The sequence below is a fragment of the Monodon monoceros genome, unplaced genomic scaffold (genome assembly GCF_005190385.1).
Source record: "Monodon monoceros isolate NGI ecotype Baffin Bay Population unplaced genomic scaffold, NGI_Narwhal_1 Super_Scaffold_12, whole genome shotgun sequence".
NCBI lineage: Eukaryota > Metazoa > Chordata > Mammalia > Artiodactyla > Monodontidae > Monodon > Monodon monoceros.
Window position 1 is genome coordinate 138,723,181 of NW_021703768.1, and position 20,472 is coordinate 138,743,652.

The 20,472-nt window shown below is 38.2% G+C and overlaps 1 protein-coding gene across 4 annotated transcripts; it reads left to right on the forward strand.

The window, feature by feature from the left end:
- The first annotated feature begins 4,015 nt into the window (after positions 1-4,015).
- MAT2B (methionine adenosyltransferase 2B) lies at positions 4,016-19,970 on the forward strand. Of its 4 annotated transcripts, none has more exons than XM_029217859.1 (7): positions 4,016-4,176; positions 12,187-12,381; positions 13,710-13,824; positions 14,011-14,163; positions 16,786-16,979; positions 18,201-18,314; positions 18,831-19,296. In XM_029217859.1, the coding sequence occupies exons 1-7, from the start codon at positions 4,147-4,149 to the stop codon at positions 18,999-19,001; spliced, it is 972 nt and encodes a 323-aa protein (XP_029073692.1). In that variant the 5' UTR covers positions 4,016-4,146; the 3' UTR covers positions 19,002-19,296. The 4 variants fall into 4 exon arrangements, with proteins under 4 accessions (XP_029073692.1, XP_029073694.1, XP_029073691.1 ...); XM_029217861.1 differs by having other exon boundaries at positions 4,021-4,176; positions 13,649-13,824; positions 18,831-19,089; XM_029217858.1 differs by lacking the exon at positions 4,016-4,176 and adding an exon at positions 6,397-6,584 and having other exon boundaries at positions 18,831-19,970.
- Positions 19,971-20,472: the final 502 nt, after the last annotated feature.

The window sequence follows — 20,472 nt, forward strand, 5'->3', positions numbered from 1 at the left end:
GTTTGCATCTAGTAACCCCAAACTCCCAACTGAATTGCTTTTTAATGTCAATATTCAATTTCTTATTTATTTATTTATGGCTGCACTGGGTTTTTGTTGCTGCGTGCGGGCTTTCTCTAGTTGTGGTGAGCGGGAGCTACTCTTTGTTGCGATGCGCGGGCTTCTCATGGAGGTGGCTTCTCTTGTTGCGGAGCAGGGGCTCTAGGCACGCGGACTCCAAGTAGTTCTGGCTCATGGGCTCTAGAGCTCAGGCTCAGTAGTTGTGGCCCACGGGCTTAGCTGCTCTGCGGCATGTGGGATCTTCCCAGACCAGGGCTCAAACCCGTGTCCCCTGCATTGGCAGGCGGATTCTTAACCATTGTGCCACCAGGGAAGTCCAATATTCAATTTCTGTTTATTGGCTTTTTCCCTATTGATTTTCAAAAGTTCCTTATGTAGCATGGCAATTAACTCTTTGTCTCTCATGCATAACGTATATTTTCTCCCAGTCTCTCTTTTGATTATGTTAATTATCATTATTTTGTTGTTATGCAGATATTTACAAAAATCTATGTAGTCTATTTTCTTGATATTTTCACTTTTGGTTTCTGAATTTCATGATATGCTTATAAAAGACTTCCTCACTCTAAGATTATTCTGCACATTTTCCTCTAGTACTTTTGTTCCATATTTTGGTTAAACTTTTTTAATCTGTCAAGAACTTATTTTAGTATAAGTGAAGTAGGAATCCAGGCTTATTTTTTTTAAAATTAATATTTATTTATTTGGTTTCATTGGGTCTTAGTTGCGCCATGCAAACTCTTAGTTGCGGCATGCATGTAGTATCTAGCTCCCGGACCAGGGATCAAACCTGGGCCCCCTGTGTTGGGAGCTCAGAGTCCTATCCACTGCGCCACCTGGGAAGTCCCCCAGCCTTATTGTTTTTAATGATTCATTTTTAATTTATTATCTTTATCCCCTAATAAATTCCCATATGCATATTTGAGTCTAGCTGAATTAATTAGTGTAATAGTGTCTTTCACATAAACCTGGGAGGTTAAGAGGAAGAGCAGGTTTGGGAGCAAGACGAAGAATTAATATTAAATTTACTTTCAGTTTCTTGTATCTGTGAGTTTGATATGTCAGTGGAATATCAGGTATAAATGCCTTTTAGGCATCTAGAATGTGGAAACTATGGTTTGGGAGATAGTATTGGTCAAAGCCACTTGTGTGGGCATCAGAGTCACAGAAATGGGAACAGCTGGGATGGGGGAAGCAGAGGTAATTTACACAGGGACACAGGAGGCTGTAAAAAGGAAGAAACAGAACTCTGTTCTTGTCCTTTGGTATCACGATAACTTAGAGATGGATTTCTCAAACTTGAAATATGTATGCGTACCATGTCAAGGAAAAAATTTTTGATTTTTAAAATCCTAATGAGTTTAGAAATTTAAAAACTGTACATTTATTTCATCACTTGGTACCAATGCAATGGTTAATACTACCTCAAACTAGTATCCTGGAAGTTGTTGCCTGTGTCTAAGGTTGTGACCCAAATGGTCCAAAATATGACTGTATTATTGTTTTTAAATTGAGGTATAAACTACAAACAGCAATACAGACAGTGAGATAAACAGATCTTAATTGATATAGTTCGATGAGTTCTGATAAACATATATACTCATGTTACCCACACCCCTATCAGGATATAAATCATCTCCATAACCTCAGAAAGTTCATTTATGGCTGCAACAGTCAATCCCTACCTTTCCCTAAGGCAAGATAATTTCTTTCACCATATGTTAGTTTCACCTGTTTTAGAATTTCACATAAATCAAACTATACTGTTTTGTGTCTGGTTTCCCACATAGTATAATGATTTTGAGATTCTTTTGTCAACAAAAATTCATTTAACAGTCAACTTAAGGAATAAAAGGGAATTTTATTTGAGCCAAACTGAGGATTATAACCTGGGAGACAGATTCTCATAAAGCTCTGAGAACTGTTCCTCCAGTTAGAAGTTGAAAGCACAGTCGTATACATTTTTGAGACAAAGGCTCGTACATCAAATGACATACTAATGTTTACATAAAGTTCACCAAATGTACGTAGTCCACGTAAGCACATACAAAGTGTTGTTGGTAAGTCACTAGACCCCTTACAGAGCTGGGAGGGAACTTTATTCTTTTAAAAAGTCACATTGCTAGCATCAGAAGAAAGGAAAAAAAATATTGATCTTTACAGTCGAGCAAGCACTCCCATCTTTGATGAGCTCTGGTTAATGTGTAATGCAGATGCACAGTGCATATTAGGGAGGGAGGGAGGAGGCCGAAGTGGACACACAGAGAGAATTTTATGTTTAACTTTTCTTGTCTTGCCTTAAAATATAAAATTTTATTTCATTACATTCATATACTTCATTACTTCGCATAGTTGAGTAATATTCCATGGTATGGTTCTACCACAGTTTGTCTATCCATTCATCTACTGATGGATGTTTGGGTTGTTTCCAGTTTTAGGTTATTTTGTTTTTTTTGTTTTGTTTTATTTTGGCCACATGCAGTATCTTAGTTCCCCAACCAGGGACTGAACCTGTGCCCCCTGCAGGGGAAGGGCATAGTCCTAACCACTGGACGGCCAGGGAATTCCCTAAGTTATTTTGAATTAATCTGCTGTGAATATTCTTGTGCAAGACTTCGTGAATATATGCTTTCATTTCTCTTGGGTAAGCACCTAGAAGTGGAATTTTGGGTTATGGGGTAGGTGTATATTTGACTTTATAATAAACTGCCAAACAGTTTTCTAAAGTGAAACTAACAATGAATCCCACTAACAATGAATGGCATTCTATTTGCTTAAAATGCTTGTTAGCATATAATGTTATCAGTCTTTATTTTAGCCATTCTGTTAGGTATGTATGTCAGTGTGATTTTAATGTTCATTTCCCTGATTTTGAGCATCTTTTTATGCGATTATTGGCCATGATGTCTTTACTTTGTCAAGTGTCTGTTCAAAACATGTCCATTTTAGAAATGATTTTTTAAAAACTATTGAGTTGTAAGAGTTTTTTAAGTATTCTGAATATGTCCTTTTCAGATATATGTATCAAGATTATTTTTCCCAGTCTGTTTTATTTTTCTTAATATTGTCTTTTGATGAACAGAAGTTTTAAATTTTGATGAATTTTAATTTATCAATTAAAAAAAATTGTATATTCTTCAACACTTACAGACCCTCTACATGCCTCATACAGTTTACCACATGCTGTGTACTCTGAGTAGAATATAAAGGGTTAAGTGACTTTTTTTAAAGCTCCATCTGAATGGCAATTTTTTGTTGGTTGTTCTTAAATTGTTACAGAGCCTTAATCCAGAAGAGTGGTTCAAAATTTAACTGAGCATATTCATCACCCTTGAAATTGTTAAAAATAGGATTGCTGGGCTCCACTTGATCGTGTTTCATGGGTTCTCCGTTGTTGGCAGGTCTGGGAATCACTGATCTAGTAGTCCTTAAAGCTCGGCCAAACTTAAGGCTACTCCACCTACCATTTCCTCAAACAGAGGGCAGGACACTGTTCATGGAAATAACCTGTTGAGTTTTAATTTCCACATATTGTTACCACCAGTGCCTTTTACCGTCCTTTGAAATAGTTAATTATAAAGCACTGGTTGGGAAAGCACTGGCGAACTTTACCAAACAGATTCTGTTGTAACAAGGCATAACTCAATAAAATATTTCAGAACAGAAATCAGTTGCATAGTCTGTGTGCTTTCCAACTGCTGGCTCTTGCTTTTCTTTTGCAAGAGAAAACTGCAAAAAGGTTTCACAGGAAGTTTTTGTTGTTACATCTTTATTTCTTAAAAAAAAAAAAGTTGTTTTTCCTAATGGTTTTGATAATGGACCTTCATTTGGTTGGCAATAAAACATGAAACTTCTCATTGGGTATTTTCAAGATTGCCACGGGGAATCAGCTGCCAGTTTACTGCAGTGTGGAAAACTGCACGAGATTCTGGGATTGGACTCAAAATGCTAATTTCAAAGGTCGAGTGAAGCTGTGGCTCACGTTTTCGCGTGCCTGCGCTCTCTGCAGGCAGAACAAAGACCCAGCCCGAGGAGGCAGAGGCAGAGACCCATCTTAAATCTTTTTCCTGAGATAATTTTGGAATCATGCCTGAAATGCCGGAGAACATGGAACAGGTAAGAGTTAGCTATTCAAGAAAAGAAGCATTCTGGAGTTAAGAGTTTCTTTAAAAGAATCCCAATGAAGGTCTGGTAAAAGCCGAAAGGGTGTGTAAAAAAACAAATAAGTGTCATTCATTTCTTTAAAACGTGTAACTTTGGGACTTGGAATAATAAAGCAACTTTAATTATTGACGCTGTATGGAGAGCTCAGCTAAGTCTCAATTGACAAAAATAAAATCCAAAACAGAACAGCAGTTTCATTTACCAGATTAAATGCAGTGATGTAGGTGAAGGTTCTATATAATAACGATTTTTATCTATAGTTGTGTGCTCCATCCTTTCTTTGTCTTGGCATGAAATGAATCTGCTAACCTAACTTTTATCTCCAGATTGCTGTCGTTAAATTTATAGACTTAGCCACCACAGGAACTTGGATATTGTCTGTATAACAGTGGCGTTTTTATTCACAAAGAAACTTCCATTTTTAAAAAGAATGATTAAAACCCATACACGAACATGTGCCCCTGGAACCATACCCACGTTTTATCTGGCAAACATGAAACCAGATCCTCAAACGCAGGCAAGTAAAGTCTATTTGTTCCTCACTCTAGATAAAGCTGCTCTGAGACTCAAAATGCTAATTGCATATGCATGACCTTAAACCGTTTACGCGTTGAACACATTTTTGTTTTTTTCCTGGAAAGATCAGACTGCATCACACGTTGCAACTAGAAACTTCACAAAAATTCCCGCTCCTTAAAGAGAGGAGAATCAAGAGGATCTTGAAACCGCTCCCCCAAAACCCACCCACACATTTTCTTTGTTGTTTGCAGATTATGCATGGTTTAGTGTTTGGGGCATTCCTCTCAAGGACTCTAAGTAATGCTAAATTGATTAACAGCCTGGATTAAAACAAAAATTGAAAAGTGGGGGGCCTCAGGCTGTCTTCTGTTACTGTTCTAAAGAAACTTTATGCTTATGCAAATAAGGAAATGAGTTCTTGTTGGGGGTTGGGTAGGAAGGAAAGTCACGGGACTCAGATGGGGAAAAAAGATTTTAAAGGCTGTTTAGCGTTGAGCTCTAAGATTAAACCAAAAAAAGGTTTATGAAAATAATGTAGTTTTAGAAAGATCCAAACAGTAATCACGTTTGCGGGCGACTTTTAAGGTCTTGGTATCCTGTATACCTGGACAAGAACGCTCAAGACTGTTCGGTGGAAAGTTGGCCAAACCTATGCGGTCCATGCTCTGGTTCCCCCCCACCCGCCGAGTAAATTTCATAAGCATCTCGGCTGGCGGGGGGCTTTTCGGGTTTGAACTGGAAGAGAAATCAGTTGCAATTAAGTGCTAGGTCAGCCTCAACGCTTAGAGCTGTCTTTGCCACTTTAAAAAAGCGCGATCCAGGTGGTAGAAGGTTCAGTATTACTATATTCCCCTGGTTCCTTTAATTTTCCTTGGTAGCGGAGGTTCGGCTCGTGTAGCCCGACGCTGCAGCCTGTAAGGCGGTGCTTCTCAAGGGCTGATCTGGACTCCCGTTAAATCTACCAGAAGTCCCAGGCTCTACTACCACAGCTCATTCTGCAAATACTGGTAAAGTCCGAGAATCTGCGTTTGGAAGAGGTACCCAAATAATTCATCCCCCAGCCTCCCACATCTTTTTATTTTTAACTAGTCAAAATTAGTTTGAGATCTTTGGAATTTCACACGTACTACTTTTTAGCATCCCGGAAAGACAAATGGGTTCTTGGGGTGTTAATGACTCAGATACCAACAGTTTCATTTTTATTCCAGTGTCTTTCTAAATCTCTCAAACACTCTTTAATGCTCTAGAGACACAGGTCCATTGTGCTTCCTCCTCTCCCCCTCCCCCCCCGCCTCCCCCCTCCCACCATGACTTTAAACTATTTTATCCCACTTTATGTATTACGTGCCCAGTAGATTCTTACGCAGTAGATTCTTATGCACTGCTCAAGTCTAGGCGATCCAATTCAATCCTTACCTAGTCGAGAAGGAAAAACACACAAAATAAACAACTCCTCCTTCCCCCCACCCCCACCCCCACCCCCGCCCCCGGCCCCAAAACAAAACTCGCATTCCTTGCTTAAGACCAGGGCCTTTGTTTCCCTTTAAGAGTTGGCGCGTGGGCTGGGAGCGTCCCGAGCGCGCCAGTCCCCTTTCTGGGGCGTCGGCGGAGCGTGGCCAATCAAGGGGCGCGCTCTTGGCGGCGGAAGCCGGAAGCGGTGAGCGGGGGCTGGCCCGGACCTAGGGGAGGCGGGCCGAGGGCTTTAGAGCTGCGGACCGCGGCGATCTTGGGTTGGGGGAAGTGGCGGTCGCTGCGGCGGCGGCGCCAAGACGGCGGGCATGGTGGGGCGGGAGAAGGAGCTCTCTATTCACTTTGTTCCCGGGAACTGCCGTTTGGTGGAGGTGAGGGAGTCGGCCCGGGTCTTGGGGCGGGGAGGGGAGGTGCGTCTCGTAGGAACTGAGTGCGCGGAGGGGGACGAGTCTTGCAGCGGGCGCTCGAGTGGTTTTCCAGACGCCTCCTGCCGGAGTCGGAGGCCCCGGGCGGCGAGGGCGGCGCCGCCGAGTTTGTTTACTTCGGTGCACACCCTTCTGTGTTTTCTTTTTCAGCCGCTGTGACGGGAAAAGAGGTCGGGTTTCAGTTTCGACTCTCCTGTCTCCCCTCTCGGGAACGGAGAGGGGTTTTCAGAGCTGTTTCAGTTTTGATTATTTCTAAATTTCTTTTTCATCCTTTGTTCGTATCTTTTGGTCTTAACAGTTCGTATCTCTAAGAAAGAAGGGGCCAGGTGGCTTTTCAGAAATAATAACAGGATTGGAGTTGAAAAGTTACTGAACTCATCACTGTGTTATGCACTTTACATGCATTATTTACTTTAGTTCTCATATTTATGACATACTCGTTTTGTTCCATTTTACAGATAAGAAAATTGAGGCTTAGAGGGCGAGTCCTTGGCCCAAGTTCATTCAGTAAGATTGCAGCCGGGATTCAACTACAGATCTATTTGAACCACTACGGAGGTTGCATAAACGAAAGCTACTACTGTGTTTGGAGAGCCTCCATTCTCTCCTGTTTAATTCCAGGCCCCCCAGCATTCATCAGTCCACAGAGTGTATCTAGCACTGGGTATAGGAAGATGTTAATGCCCAGGCCAATATATCTTAAGGATATAAGAGAGGACATAGGTGATGGCTATTTTGATTATGCAGAATTCTTACGCCTTCAAAATATAGCAGATTTAGTGTTTCAAATCATTTTGGTATTTGGGGGGTAAGGTTAGAATAATGGGCAATTTAAACCTCTCTTTTGTTCCTGTGTACCCCAAACAATGCTGAGTACTGTAATGTTACATATTGTTTGTTTATGTCAGTGTATATGCGCACATGTATGTATATACAGCTTAATCAGTTTTCACAGTAGGAGTTAAGTAGACTAATGAAAATGGATTTTCCTTCAGTAAAATTGCACAACCAAAAGCTTGGCACATATTTGCTGCTCTCAAAACCGGAATTAAAACTTGCTCGTGTCTTATAGTTTATATCTGAGAAATAGACTGTAGTGGTTCCTGTTAATAATACTGGCTGTGGGGTACAATAGGATGCCAGTAGGAGTTAGACAAGTGTCACCTAGGTATCTAAAGTTTTTTAAAGTCCAGGAGTATCTCCTCAAAGATCTGCCTCAAGAGGAATGTTGTAAGAATCATATAAATCAGTGTGAAGCTTTGCCAAATTGAAGAGGTTCTAAAAATAGCAAAGTATAATTACATTTACCACTAACATTTAAGAAGATCCCTCTTTAGACACTTGTTTTGTTTCACTCTTGACTTTTTCTAGGACATTCTTTAGTAGAAGTTAATCCAAGTGTGCTAAAGTAGAAACCTCTGTTCCAGAGTACTGTTTAGACCATTTTGAAAGAGCCATTTATCTTCCATTACCTGTACAGTTTGGTATTATTTGATTTGATGGCGTAGTAAGAGCTACAGCTCTTCATTTATTTATATGTGTTTACTTTTTCAAGTTTTTTTTTTTGGGGGGGGGGTGTCTGTAAATCTGGTCACCTGAAGTTACTGAATTCTGTACATCTAAGAGTTTATAGGATAAGAGGCACATATGTTCAGGGCAACTTAAATATTCCTGACCCATAAGAATAAAAATTGCGAAATAGACTTTTCAGGCAGACAGAGTATCTTCAACTCTTAATTATTCTTTGGGTTAACTAGACAGCTTTTTGTTCCTCTATTCAGAGTTCCTTGAAGTGTTTGGACATTCCTGTGTTTTGTAGAACTAAAGTAATTTACAGAGTAATGGTCCAAAATAATTTTTAGAGGACTATTTCTCCTCTTTTAAAAAGAAAAAAATCAAAATAGTGTGCTTTAAGAAGCTTCAGGTAGAGTCAAATATAGAAGAGATAGTTTTGTTTGGCCTCTTTTAATTTCAGAGTGATGCGTATTTTATTTGCTAACCACCAATAAACTTGCAGTCCAAATGAAAACATCTTGTTGGGCTTGTATACTGGTGACAAAAGGTGCTCATTGAGTCTCTAGAGAGAACTATATGAAAAGAGGATAAGTTACTTTAAGTAAATGAACCTTCTTTCACTCTATTCAGATCCCTCTGTGGTAAGGATAATAAGGAATTGTAGGACTGTAAAGCTGGAAGAGCCTTAGGCATCTTGTCCAAATGCCTCATTTCACCAGTGAGGAGTTAGATCAATAGAGATGGAGTCACTTCTCAATGCCACAGAGTGTGGGAGTTAGATCAATAGAGATGGAGTCACTTCTCAATGCCACAGAGTGTGGGAGTTAGATCAATAGAGATGGAGTAACTTCTCAATGCCACAGAGTGTGGTTAATCATCATGAAACCGAGTATAAGTTCAAAGGATTGAGACAAAACTCAGTATGTATTTGGCTGGATGATAGAAGCAAAAGGGCCCAAGTTCTGTTTCCAACCTTTTCCCTTTTACTCTGGGCAAGACCTTTAACATCTGTAGACAAGGTTCCTCACTTCGGAAGTGATATCTGCCCTGCCTGTCTAATAGGACTCCTCCTGTGGTCAAAAGGTATGATGTAGGTTTATATAACACATGATAGTTTTCAAATATAAGATTGTGCAGAATCGTTTGTTTCAGAAAATGCTTGTACTTTAGATCTCTGCTCTTTTTTTTTTTTTTTTTTTTGCGGTATGCGGGCCTCTCACTGTTGTGGCCTCTCCCGTTGCGGAGCGCAGGCTCAGTGGCCATGGCTCACGGGCCCAGCCGCTCTGCGGCATGTGGGATCTTCCCGGACCGGGGCACGAACCCGTGTCCCCTGCATCGGCAGGCGGACTCTCAGCCACTGCGCCACCAGGGAAGCCCGATTTCTGCTCTTTTAACGTAGAAAATTCTTGAGCATTGACATCTGACCACTAGGTAACACGGACTGTTTCATATTTTCTTCCAGGGACCTTACATATTATCCCAGGGTATAAGGATGTAAGGTTGTATTTTTTCCATGCAACCCCCATCCTTTTTTAAAGTTAAGTGGTATTATATTCCCTAAAGAGCATTGCTGTGCTTGTAACTTAATACTGTATTTCATCAAATCTAAGATGCTCTCAATTATAAGATTATCTGGGCTCTTATTTTAAGATGCACTAAAAAGCAGAAAACACTGCCAAACCATCTTTATTTCATTCATTTAACAGAGATGATAAATGAGGAAAAAATGTGCTTCACACAATCAGTGAAGTACCTAGAGATCTTATTTTACTGTTTAAGAATTTTGTGGTTACTGCAAGCATGATGCTTGTTCTTTAACTACTTCTAGTTTTCCTTTTTAAGGGGGAAAATGGGAAAGATGTTGTCGCTGCTAGAAAGGCAGATGGCAGTTTTTTGACTTCTTTGATTAAGAGCTATCTTTAGGAAGGTCTTGGACTTTCCTGGAGTTCTCAAAATTCAGTTTCCAAATCACCAGCATCAGCACCTGGAAACTTGTTACAAAGGCAAATTACGAGGCCTCATTCCAAATCTACTTGATCTGAAAGACAGTCGATTCCTGTCCTCAGCGAATAAAGCCTGTGAACCACTGATCTAAGAACTCTTGTCTATTCCTTTCCTTCTTTAGAGTGAAGTGAGAAACTTAGAAGAAACCAGATCATAGCTCTGTTATAGTATTTTCCCAGGGATCTTTATCCTGTGTAAATTGTTTTCTGATCGTATCTCTACTAGACTTGACATGTTTTAACCTCTTTACAGTTAGAATCTTTGTAGAGTTGTTTTCTTGCCAGAAATTCAAAGAAAATATTTTGCTGGCTGAAATCCTTGTTTTTATAGATCATTTGGCTTAGAGGCAAGTTTTGCAACAGAGAGCATAGATGAATTTTTCTCTAACATCTAAAGTGTCTTGAAATTAGTTGAACTAAGGAAAAAATATCTTTAAGAACTACCTTTGTACTGTCTCTGTCAGCCCTTTCATTTCAGGTTTTTCATATGATAGAAATACTTGATTTGGGTGGCCTTTTTTAAAAAAAATGTTTAGTCTTCTAAGTTAGCTGAATTGAGGGCTAGGAAAAAAAGTCTTTTTGTGTGCACAAAAAAGGTTATTGTGTGCATATTTAAGATTTTTGACAGCTCAGAATTAGGTGACTATAACAACATTTGAAATTTAAAAGGCCTCAAGTTGATAAAATTTAATAAAACTTTTTGTTGTTTTTTAAATTTAAAAAAATTGTTTTTTAAATTGTTAGTAAATGTTGACTTAATTCAAGAGTATGAGGAAATTCGGTGTTGCCTATCTTGGGAAGAAGGGAAAGTTCTATGTAAACATAGAGCTTAAATTGTTTCTTAAACAGTAGTTCCTTTTTAATTTCAGTGTGTGAGGAATTTTTCCTTTCACGATAGCAGCACAGACCAGGTCCTCTATCTTTGTTTATTTATTTTAACTGGTCTAAATAGGTAAATTAAGAGTTAATGCAGGAATATGGATGGTGGTGGTGGGATGAATTGGGAGATTGGGATTGACATATATACACTAACATGTATAAAATAGGTAACTAATAAGAACATGCTGTATAAAAAATAAAGTTTAAAAAAAGAATGTTATATGATGTGGAATCTAAAAAAATGATACAAATGAAAGTATTTACCAAAAAAAAGAGTTAATGCAGGAATATATTTACCAGTTTGGTTAAACTTAGAAAGAATGTTAGTGCTATAAGGACCAAATTTATTTTTCTTCTACATAAATTCCTGTGAAATGTGAATCCTCTAATTTAGACCTATCACAGTATGATAAAGTCAATGAGATTTGAAAAAAAACCTTGAGATTAAAAACTGAAGATCAGAAATGTCAATTTGGAAACATATCAGCAGAACATAGCCCCAGTATTTAATCAGGCCATAAAGTAAGTAAGCTTAGAACTAACTGCATTTTTATAAACGGAAGAACGTAATTGCTGTTTTTTACTAATTTGGACATCACTGATCGTAAAAATAAGCTTTTCCATTATTACCACAGGAAATCTAAATCTATTTGACTAGGTGATTCCTTGCAGTATCATCTTAGGTTCTTTTTCTTGCGTAAGATTATTAAAACTTTTTTAAAATAAATTTATTTTTTATTTTTGGCTGCATTGGGTCATCGTTGCTGCACGTGGGCTTTCTCTAGCTGTGGTGAGCGGGGGCTGCTCTCCGTTGCAGTGCGCGGGCTTCTCATTGCAGTGGCTTCTCTTGTTGCGGAGCACGGGCTCTAGGTGCACAGGCTTCAGTAGTTGTGGCTCTCGGGTTCTAGAGTGCAGGCTCAGTAGTTGCGGCGCACGGGCTTAGTTTCTCCCTGGCAAAACTTTTTCTTAAGTGACACACTTACCCATGCATTTTGATTAATCTTTGTTCTAGCTTAAGAATTGGCTTATAGATATGGGAAAGGAAGTATACAATTAAGACTTGAAATATTTAGTGAATGAAGATGGTGGCTGATTTCGTTGAGAGACTATTTTCAAATTAAACAATCCTTTTCCACCTGCTTCACGTTTAGGAGGAAGTTAACATCCCCAACAGGCGGGTTCTGATTACTGGTGCCACTGGGCTTCTTGGCAGAGCTGTTTACAAAGAATTTCAACAGAATAATTGGCATGCTGTTGGCTGTGGTTTTAGAAGAGCAAGACCAAAATTTGAGCAGGTTAATCTCTTGGATTCTAATGCAGTTCATCACATCATTTATGATTTTCAGGTATGGTTTATTTTAACACATAAGTTAACTGTTAATAATTGTCTGGAGGACTTGAAAAATGCTCTTGTTCTCAAGGAAGTTACTGTACTTAAAGCTCTAACATATTAAACAACAATAATATATACTGCACTTTTTTTTGGCATGGATAAGAATATGTCATCCTTATAAAAGATTAGGTTGAGACATAGGTTGACAAAAGGCAGAAAATGAAGCATTTTGTAAAATGCTTATGTTTGTGAAGTATTCTTCTAAGTACTATTTTCTATGCAAATCCTTTCTTAATATTATCTGTAAACCTTACAACACTGCAAAATATTCTCATTTGCATTTTAGAGATCACAAAGGCAAGAGTGGTTAAACCACTTGTTGGCGATGGTCACAGAAGACTTACAGAAAAATTTAGATTCTGTTACACCTCTGATCAAGTCAGAAGTTCAGGTTCTTTCTAAAAATATGATCCAAGGAAAATCGGAATCACTTGGGAAACTTGTTCTTAGGTTTCACTCTCAGAGATTTTCATTCAATAAGTGTGTGGTGGGTCCTGGGATCTACATTTTAAGAACCATCCCAGCTTATGCACATTTAAGTTTGAAAACAGCTCTCAGATCATGCTTCCTCAAGCAATTGTTGAGAAGGAGGAAGTTGGGTGAGTGGGTACACGAGCCCTGCATGTCACTGATCTTCCCAAATCTTAGCTCTTACTCAGCTCCTCTGGGAAGTAGGTGCCCCTTCTCTACAAAGGACCCTCTGCATTCCTCTGTCCTGATATAGGTCATATGATATTGAAACAGTCTCTTTACATATCTGTCTTTTGCATTAGATTGTGAAATCCTTGCTTCTCGCAGGGTGCTTAGCATATAGGTGGCATACTTAAATGCTCAACTGGGAATACAAGTTTTATGGATGGTTAATCTTTAAATGACTGGTTTAAGAGATTGGAATTTATGAATTTAATTTGCAATTGATATTCCTCTCCCTTTACCATAGACTTATTAAGTATTTAGATCATGTTAATTCCATAAATGATCGCTCTTTTCTCCCACCCAGATTAGGGGGATGAAGCTTCTTTTGATTTAAAAGCATGGTTGTCAACAAGAGTTGTGTCTGATTTTGCCCGGGGATTGCTAAATTGCTCTTTGGCTTTCAGGAAGTTTGAACGTTGAAAAAGGGAAGTGTGACAAAACTACATTAAAAATTACAATGATTCTTTAGTTGAAGGAATGTCGATTTAATAAACATTTTCTATGAATTAATTTACTGTTGGAAGGCTACAGTTCTTCTGTTTTATTCCTTTTTGGGTTAAAAACACATCAATGCTGAACTCCCAGCCCCATGTCATAGTACATTGTGCAGCAGAGAGAAGGGCAGATGTTGTCGAAAATCAGCCGGATGCTGCTTCTCAACTTAATGTGGATGCTTCTGGGAACTTAGCAAAGGAAGCAGGTAATGATGTCTTTATAAAATCTTCATAAGATATTGAGTGATCGCTGAGTTTGTAAAGATTAAACTTTTTAGACGGTTTATAAAAGATTTGTTATATATATGATGAATAAGCTGTTACAAATTCCATTAAACAGTAATATCATGTAGTAATTTAATAGATTCTTTTCTTTCTTTTTTTTTTTGTAGCTGCAGTTGGAGCATTTCTAATCTACATTAGCTCCGATTATGTTTTTGATGGAACAAACCCACCTTATAGAGAGGAAGACATACCAAGTCCCCTAAATCTATATGGCAAAACAAAATTAGAAGGAGAAAGGGCTGTCCTGGAGAACAATTTAGGTAAGACACATCTCTTTAGCCCCGTACGTGACTGCTTTTGAGGATTCCTTTTTGTTTATGATGTATATATATATTTCTAATTTAAAAAAAATAGTCAAGGAACATAAATCATTGGAGAAAAACTAGGGAATGCAGTTAATAAAAAAGAAAAACAAGAATTCTCGAAATCCTGAAGAATTTATGAATCCTTCCAGACTTTTTCCAGTATCAGTGGGTACAGGAATATCGTTAAAGAAAACAAATCATACAGTACAAATTTTTGTAATCTTTCAAAAAACAGGTCAATATCATTTTTCTTGGATTGCGGTATTCTGTTATTTGTATGGTTTTTCTTTTTTCCTGTGTGTTTGTGTATATATACGCAAACATAAATGTACTGATTATAAAAAGTATATACCCTCCTTGAAAAAGTTTTTAAAAACATTTAAAATTGTAAAGAGTTCTCTCAATACTCCCTCAGAGAGAGAAGCACCAACTGTGCTTATGTATGGAAGTATTTTTTTGAATTTTTAAACCTGTGTGCACGTTGTTTTGTAACCTGGTTTTTCTCCCCCCATGTACATGCATTTCAGTTCTTAAGGAGCCATCTCTGGAATATCTTTTTCATATCAGTAGCTGCATAATATTTGACTTAATGATCCCCTGCACTAAAACTCCTGCCTCAGACTGTACTACATCCCTGAGAAGCATCCCCTAGTATATATACATACTAACACATTTGGGTTTTTTTTGTGTGTGTTATAAATTATCCTTCGGAAATCATCCTTGAATATATTATCAATATATAGCTGACCCTTGGACAGTGCAGGGATTAGGGTTGCCAATCCCTGCATAGTGGGAAATCCATTTACTCCTCGAAGACTTACTCACAGCCTACTATTGACTGAAGCCTTACTAAAACATAAACAATCGATTTACACATATTTTGTGTGTTATATGTATTTTTTTAAATATAATTCCCAGGACAGTCACGTCTTTAACCTTTCCTTTCTTTCTCTCTCTCTCTCTGTCTCTCTCTCTCTCTTTCTTGGCTGTGTTGGGTCTTCGTTGCTGCATGCGGGCTGTCTCTAGTTGCAGTGAGCAGGGGCTACTTTTCGTTGCAGTGCGCAGGCTTATTGCAGTGGCTTCTCTTGTTGCGGAGCACAGGCTCTAGGCGTGTGGGCTTCAGTAGTTGTGGCACATGGGCTCAGTAGTTGTGGCTTGCAGGCTCTGGAGTGAAGGCTCAGTAGTTATGGTGCATGGGTTTAGTTGCTCCATGGCATGTGGGATCTTCCTGGACCAGGAATCCAACCTATGTCCCCTGCACTGGCAGGCGGATTCTTAACCACTGCGCCACCAGGGTACCTCATTGTTGTCTTATATGATACAAAACACTATAGATGTTACACGTATTACTAACACTACACATCAAAAATGAAAAGACAGTGTGAGAAGAAATTTGTAATTATTTACAGGTATGATTCAGGCGTTGATAAGGAAGAAGCAGTAATATGATTGCTTTATGGTAGCCTAGTGTAATCGATATGATTGTTTCATGGTAGCCTAGCCTATACACTAATAAATGAATCTTGGTAAAATTTAAATGGCATATACAGTATTACAGTCATATTCATAATACAGTGTTAGAAATACTGGTATATTTTTTTCTAAAACCACTTACCTGTGTGGTAGACTGATAACAGAGTTTCTCCAGTTATGAGAGAGAAGAGAGGCATGCTGTATGGTAATGTAACTCTTGGAAAACAAAGTTATAAAACAGTAAGAAAACTAACACGTTATTAATTTTATATTAAAGGTCACTCACCTTATGCCTATGTAAGGATAGGCTGTCCACTTCAAGTCTTGTACATGATGTGCTACATGAAAAAAATCCACATATAAATGGATGCCACAGTTCAAACCTGTGTTGTTCAAAGGTCGTCTGCAGGTGCACAATAAGTTAATTTAATTTTAATAGTTTTTTTAAAATTTCAGTTAAAGCGTTAATTATTTAATCTGTTGTAACCCCTCAGTATTGACCAACATAAAATCGAAATACTTCATAATTCCTTAGTCAGTGTTTTCAAGGACTATGTGGTGAACACTCATACCCTTTATATAGATTCACCAGTTGTTAATGTTTTGCCACGTGTTTTATATGTACACTCTTTTCTTCCTGAACTCATAGAGAATTAGTTGAATTTCACTCTGAAATACTTCACTGTGTATCTTCAACAAGGATGTTCTTCACATAATTACGATGCAGTTATCACACTTAGAAAATTTAACATTAATACAATACAGTCTGTGTAGGAATTTTGTCCCAGTAATGTCCTTTATCGCATTTATTTTTTAGGTACAATCAAGGATCACTTGTTGCATTTAGTTGTCATGATCAGTTTTATTTTTAATGGCCACAATAATGAAGAAATTATTTAATTAATATAATTATAAAAAATAACCCACATGACAGAGACACTTAAAAATATTCAGGATCACATTTGTTAAATAGGTGAGCTGTGTCATTTTGGTATATTGCAAGTTTTCTGCGATGATGTCGTTTAAATCTGCACACTTTGATCTTATAGCAAGACTTAAGAACCAGTCAGCTTTGAAGTATTACCTGCTTTTATTACTCTCTAGGAGCTGCTGTTTTGAGAATTCCTGTTCTGTATGGAGAAGTTGAAAAGCTTGAGGAAAGCGCTGTGACTGTTATGTTTGATAAAGTACAGTTCAGCAACAAGTCTGCAAACATGGACCACTGGCAGCAGCGGTTCCCCACACACGTCAAAGATGTGGCCACTGTGTGTCGTCAGTTAGCAGAGAAGAGGATGCTGGTGAGAATCTAAATGCTTTTTTTAATTATTATTATTAATTTATTTTTATTTTTGGCTGTGTTTTGTCTTCGTTGCTGCGTGCGGGCTTTCTCTAGTTGCGGTGAGCGGGGGCTACTCTTTGTTGCGGTGCGCAGGCTTCTCATTGCAGTGGCTTCTCTTGTTGCAGAGCATGGGCTCTAGGCACGCGGGCTTCAGTAGTTGTGGCTCGCAGGCTCTAGAGCGCAGGCTCGGTAGTTGTGGCTCATGGGCTTAGTTGATCTACAGCATGTGGGATCTTCCCGGGCCAGGGCTCGAACCCGTGTCCCCTGCATTGGCAGGTGGATTCCTAACCACTGCGCCACCAGGGAAGCCCTCTAAGTGCTTTTTAAAAACTTAACAAGGACACCAAACAAAAGTAGTTCAGATAGTAGGCTGTATTTATGAATAATAAAAGTATTCTGCTGTTACGTTTGATTTTGTTTCTCAAATACTGTAGACCCCATCTGTCATTCTCTTATTGTAAGATAACTGAAAACTTGTATTTTTCTTCGGGTAACAAAATAATCTCCTAATGTCTTTTAAGAAGACTGTCTTAAATAATGTCTATTTAAGATTTAGGTAGTGGCAGAGAAGAAGCTACATAGGGATTTATCATTTCAGCCAGTGTAAGAATAATTTGTAATTGTTTTTGGATATTTGAATAGTAGTTCATTTTAAGCATTTGAAAAAATAGAATATCCACAGAAAGAAAGATTAGAGACTGATTTATTTTAGAATATTAATAGTAGCATGACTTTTTTTAATACATCAAAATTTATATGTTTTTTAAAAAATATATGTACCATGACAATTTTTAAGGATGTTATGACCAATTAGCTCATCTTGAAAAATGGTTCTGTTACGTTTTGGTTTTAGCTTCTTAGGATAGTTGGAAATACTTGTTAAATTGGCCTGTGTTTCATAAAAATCTGTAATCATTTTAGGATTCCCACTAAATAAAATTGGAACTACTTACACTTTTATTTAAAAAAATTCTTAAGGCTAAATTCTAGAAATTGCTTTTCTGGTTTAGCTGGGGATATTTATAGGAATTTGATTTTAGATATCTTGTGTATAGCATTCCAGAAAGGAGCGATGCATTTTATTTCCTGAACCTGTTTAAGTTAGTTTTCTTGTCAAACTTGCCATTCCACTCAACTCAAAAAGTTTGAAACCGTTTTGAATTTTTTGTGTCCTTGTCAGGATCCGTCAATTAAGGGAACCTTTCACTGGTCTGGCAATGAACAGATGACTAAGTATGAAATGGCGTGTGCAATTGCAGACACCTTCAACCTCCCCAGCAGCCACTTAAGACCGGTAAGTACATGGCATTTAAAACCTTCTTGCTGGGAATTCCCTGGCAGTCCAGTGGTTAGGACTTGGCGCTTCCACTGCAGGGGGCACAGGTTCAATCCCTGGTAGGGGAACTAAGATCCTGCAAGCCTTGAGGCGTGGGCAAGAAAAAAAAAACAAGCTAACCTTACTGTTTGGAAGTCCAGGTCTATCACTACAGTGTGTACTATGGATAACATTTTTCTTGTTGTTTGGAAGTTTTGGATAACTATTTTCTGGTACTAATCAAAGTGAACTTTGCTTGTATTTTGGCAGTTTCTATTGTTAATTTTCTCTAAATTACCATGTATAAAGAAGCCCATGAGTATTGGTGAAGTTTATAGAAAAAGTATTGTCTTGATTGTGGTGGACATTTTATTTATTTTTCCAGGGATCAAATCTGATTTCTTGCACCGAGGGCAAGAGGGCAAAGGGAAGTAGCAAATGTAGAACTTCAGCCTGAGGCTTCTTATTTTTGATTTTTTTGTTTTTGTTTTAAAGATAACTGACAGTCCTGTCTTAGGAGCACAACGTCCAAGAAACGCTCAGCTTGATTGCTCCAAATTGGAGACCTTAGGCATTGGCCAGCGAACACCATTTCGAATTGGAATCAAAGAATCACTCTGGCCTTTCCTCATTGACAAGAGATGGAGACAAACGGTCTTTCATTAGTGTATGTGTGTTGTTGTTTTTTTTAAAGGAGAAGTCAAGTATGTGGCACTTTTTAAAGAAAAAAGGAAATAGTTTTGTATGAGTGCTCTTTAATTGTGACTCATGATCTTTCAGGTAAATGATGCTCTTGCACTAGTGAAACTGTCTAAGGAAACCAAGGGCAGTAATGCCTTGTTTGGAGTAATGAGTTTTCTGTTTATCATTTTGTTCTGGCTTAACTTGCTGTTTGAATATAGTAAATTATGATTCTCAAATATTTGAGAGCCAGGATGAAACACATCTGCTGTAGACTTTTTTTTGGATGAAATGCATTGTTCATTCCTATAAATAACCCCTACATTTTCAGGACTTTTGTATCTGTTGATCCTTTTATGTTTTAAGGTATGTTAAATAGTATAAAAATCATTGGTGTTCATTATTTGCTTTGCTTGAGCTCAGATCAAAATGTTTGAAGAAAGAAACTTTATTTTTGCAACTTAAGTGTAGTTTTTATGCTTGAGATGTTTCAACTTGTTATGTATATCAGAACTCCTGCCGCTTGATGCCTCCTGCTTTTGTAGCAGTGAATGGTGAGCCTTTGAGAGAGAGAATGTGTGTATGTGTATGTATTTTTTTAATATATATGAAACTGTCCTTTTCACTCCATGTCACTAAGTGGTATTTCTTATGTGTGGTTATACTAATAGTAATGGGCCTTGTAAGTCTTTTGACCATTCATGAATAATAATAAATATGTACTGCTGGCATGGTAATGCTTAGTTTTCTTGTATTTACTTCTGTTTTTTAAATGTAAGGACCAGATATCTGAACTGTTGTTTTGTTGCTCTAATTTTTTACAATTACCTTCTTATCATGTAACATCTGATGCATATAAGAGAATATAGTTAATATACATTAAGATATAAACACAATAATAAAATGAACCCTGGTGAACATACCACTTGAAATCTAGAATGTTACAGATATTGTGTTTACTTGTTGTGTCCACTGACTTTTTTTTTTTTTTTTTTTTTTTTTTTTTTTTTGCTATACGCGGGCCTCTCACTGTTGTGGCCTCTCCCGTTGCGGAACACAGGCTCCGGACGCGCAGGCTCAGTGGCCATGGCTCACGGGCCCAGCCGCTCCGCGGCATGTGGGATCTTCCCGGACCGGGGCATGAACCCACGTCCACTGCATCGGCAGGTGGACTCCCAACCGCTGTGCCGCCAGGGAAGCCCACACTGACTTTTTTTTAATGGAAAGTAAATAACTATATACTCTTGTAATAGATTTACATAGAATGTTCCTTTTGAAGAATGCAGAGTATTTGAATGTGTTTTCTATACCAAGTGATATTCAGGTTGCCTTAGCCTCCACAATATTTTTGGTCCTTAATAAGGGAGCAGAAAGGTAGAGTAACTAGTGAGACTTGGCTTCTATTTGGAATTCAGTGTACATCCTGGTTTCAGAATTTCCAATTTCACTTGTGGAG

Bases quoted from the DNA above. Each gene is read 5' to 3' on its own strand.
- MAT2B (XM_029217858.1), top strand. From the start codon at position 6,522: ATGGTGGGGCGGGAGAAGGAGCTCTCTATTCACTTTGTTCCCGGGAAC. The intron at 12,382-13,709 runs GTATGGTTTATT...CTGAACTCCCAG, and splicing joins ACATCATTTATGATTTTCAG to CCCCATGTCATAGTACATTG. The intron at 14,164-16,785 runs GTAAGACACATC...ATTACTCTCTAG, and splicing joins TGTCCTGGAGAACAATTTAG to GAGCTGCTGTTTTGAGAATT.